Below are 3538 nucleotides of genomic sequence, written 5' to 3' on the forward strand. Positions count from 1 at the left end.
ACAGGAGTTAACTTCCGAATACTGTATCACTACTCCAGCTTAAGCACTAAGATGCAACAACAGGAGTTAACTTCCGAGTACTGTATCACTACTCCAGCTTAAGCACTAATATGCAACAACAGGAGTTAACTTCCGAATACTGTATCACTACTCCAGCTTAAGCACTAATATGCAACAACAGGAGTTAACTTCCGAGTACTGTATCACTACTCCAGCTTAAGCACTAATATGCAACAACAGGAGTTAACTTCCGAGTACTGTATCACTACTCCAGCTTAAGCACTAATATGCAACAACAGGAGTTAACTTCCGAATACTGTATCACTACTCCAGCTTAAGCACTAATATGCAACAACAGGAGTTAACTTCCGAATACTGTATCACTACTCCAGCTTAAGCACTAAGATGCAACAACAGGAGTTAACTTCCGAGTACTGTATCACTACTCCAGCTTTAAGCACTAAGATGCAACAACAGGAGTTAACTTCGGAGTACTGTATCACTTCTCTAGTTTTTAGCACTAAGCTGCGACAGGATCAGCTTCCTCAGTCGCTCTTCACGGGCAAGCCTCCTGCGCTCCAACAGCACGTTGACCGTGTAGAGGAAAGGGTTGAGCGCCGAGTTGAGCGGCAGCACCAAGACCGCCACAGCCACGTTGACCTCGCCAGGGATTGGAACCCCGCGAGACGCCAGCAGACCCAGCAGCCCGATAGGGAACCAGCACAAGAAGTCCGACATAGCCACAGCCACCAGGCGTCGCGCGATGGTCAGATCCTGAGTTTTCCTCGTGGTGCTGGTGGCGGCTGCAGACATGGCGTTGGCTTGCACTGACAGGTAGATGACCAGCTGCCCGCAGCAGACGAAGATGAAGAGGACAAAGTTGAGGACGACAACGATGCTGAAGGAGTACCAACGACCTGCAAAGTCCTTCGAGGTGACAGGCAGAGGAACGCAGATACTGGTGAGACCGTAGAATCGCCAGTGTGACGTTATAGGCAGCAGGGGGACGGCCGCAAGAATCACACCTGCCAGCCAAGCCACGCATGACGCCAGGTGCGCGGACTTGAGACCAAAGTGCACCCTGCTGAAGGGGAAGCGCAGCACCAGGAAGCGGTCCAGAGTGATGAGGCACATGATGAAGGTCGACACCTCGCTGGACAGCAGCGACAGGAAGCCCGCCACTTTACACGCAGAGCTGTTTCTCCACCACATGTCGTTCCACAGGTATCTGTCCTTGTACGCCCGGTCAGCCACCCCGAGGAATATCAGGTAGACCCCCATGAGAAAGTCAGACAGAGACAGGTGCGTCACGAAGACCGCAAATCCTTGCTTGCTTTTGCTCTTACCCACAAACGCCCGGAAGACGAAACAAGAGCCGTTTCCAATCACGGCCACGAGAGCGATGACAAAGGTCACAGCGCTGTATGCTTCAGAGCCCAGCAAGTCATCACAGGAGGAGACTTCCTCGAAGGGCGCGGTGCACCTGTGAACATTGAAGTCTGCAGGCAGAAGGGCGGGACAGCACAGCCTGAAGGAGTCAGCGTACACAGCCTGCAGTGACCTCAGACCCTGAAACATCACAGGCGGCACGTGGCTCACAGGACAACCACGCAGGTCAACGACACGCAACTCCGTCAGCCGTTGGAAACCGTCATCGAGGACTCGCTCTACCTGGCTGCCAGAGAGGTTGAGGTGCCGTAGTCCAGGGAAGGCGGTCAACATAGAGGCGTTAAGCTGCGGGGTGTACACCCCAGACAGGTCCAGCTCTGACAGGAGATCGTGTCGTCCCTGACCGCTGTCCAACACTCGTAAGAACACGTTGCCCGATAGGACCACCTTCCTCACCTGGGGCACTCCGTCCAACATAAAAGTGTTCAGTGACGTCAGGTTGTTGTGACTGAGGTCAAGATCAAGCAGGTTCGGCAGAGCCAGACCGTCCAGGCTGGTAAGACCACACTCTGCCAGACTGAGGAAGATCAGAAGAGGAGACCCTTTGACGTCAGAAGGGGTGAGTCCACTGCCCGTTGCGTCCAGATAGCGAAGCCCTTCATACTCCTCCACAGCAAACCTCTGCCCGCAGTAAAATGCCAGTCCTCGACAGACACAATTGGGAGGGCAGCTCAAGTCACACAACAGTTCGTCGTCGTGCAGCGGGCACTGAGGGTAGCCGTCACACACGCTGCTGGGATGCAGGCAGACAAAAGACCCCCTGCAGCGATAGAATCCAGAGCACGCGATGCTGTCACACGCAGCCTCGTCCTCGTGATGCAAGCAGTCAACCACACCGTTACAACGTAGATACACCGGTATGCAGTTCCCGTTATCCCGACACTGAACGTGTGTTTCTGGGCAAGTCCCATTGGGCATTTCGTAAAAAATAAATAGACCGTTGTTAGCGACATCTAGCACAACAGGCAGAGTTGCATAATTGACCCAAAACTGAGGGGTTTTCAGTCTATCCATGCAGCCCTGTTCGTCCGCTTCGGACGATGAAAAGCAGTGCACCCATCCGTCACAGACTTTGTCCCGTGGTATGCACTTTGAACACAGAGAGAAGGAACAACGAGAGTTTTAAGACAGCTGCTCAAACTATAGTTAAAGAAGAATGTAAATCACCCACAAAATATTGTCGCCAGTTTGGGTGGTCATGTTTGTCAATTTCAAGAATGATTGTGAACATATTTCGTTTTGAAAGCAGCTGTTAATCGTGTGTAAAAATCACACATTTTTTAATCATAGATACAGCGGAACATTTTACAACTTTATAATTCCTAGTTGCAAGCAACAATACAGTCAATCATCTTGTAAGCGCCCCGTATCGAGCAAACACCCACCCCTACTTTGGATCTAACGCTGTGTATGGGGTATAGTACATAGTAAACGCCGATCCCCCACATGAAGATCAATGATGTAAGGATTTTTAATTTTTAATTTTGTATCATTCGTACAATTCTGCATACAGTACAGCCATTGCATCTCAGTGAATAATGGACAGATAGTACAAGACAACCATACTGATGGTACAAGACAACCATACTGATGGTACAAGACAACCATACTGATGGTACAAGACAACCATACTGATGGTACAAGACAACCATACTGATGGTACAAGACAACCATACTGATGGTACAAGACAACCATACTGATGGTACAAGACAACCATACTGATGGTACAAGACAACCATACTGATGGTTTCATACTCTCGCCATTGGAGTACCTGAAAAGCCATGTCAACAGAAGATGAAGGTTCCTGTTTCGTGTTCATTTACCTCATGAGCATTATGTGTAAACAAATTACAAAGCAAAATCATTTCTTTCATGTTTACATTATATTGTACCGTAAACTACCCTGTAGGTGCCAAGTGTCGAGTGAACGCCCCTACTTTCAGTAATGAAAATGATGTGTGAATGGTATAGTACCCCATTCTGATAATCATCGCTCCACGGCTATCGCCAGTTTCTCTTTGACAACATGCTAAATTATTGCGCGAATCTATCAAAACAAGAATACAGAGTTATCTCCCATATGTTTT

At 49.1% G+C, this 3538-nt stretch overlaps 1 protein-coding gene across 1 annotated transcript; it reads right to left on the reverse strand.

Moving 5' to 3' along the window:
• Positions 1-444: 444 nt before the first annotated feature.
• LOC138951378 (G-protein coupled receptor GRL101-like) lies at positions 445-2367 on the reverse strand. Its single transcript, XM_070322991.1, has one exon. The coding sequence runs from the start codon at positions 2365-2367 to the stop codon at positions 508-510; it is 1860 nt and encodes a 619-aa protein (XP_070179092.1). The 3' UTR covers positions 445-507.
• Positions 2368-3538: the final 1171 nt, after the last annotated feature.

Source organism: Littorina saxatilis, linkage group LG16, assembly GCF_037325665.1.
Source record: "Littorina saxatilis isolate snail1 linkage group LG16, US_GU_Lsax_2.0, whole genome shotgun sequence".
Lineage (NCBI taxonomy): Eukaryota > Metazoa > Mollusca > Gastropoda > Littorinimorpha > Littorinidae > Littorina > Littorina saxatilis.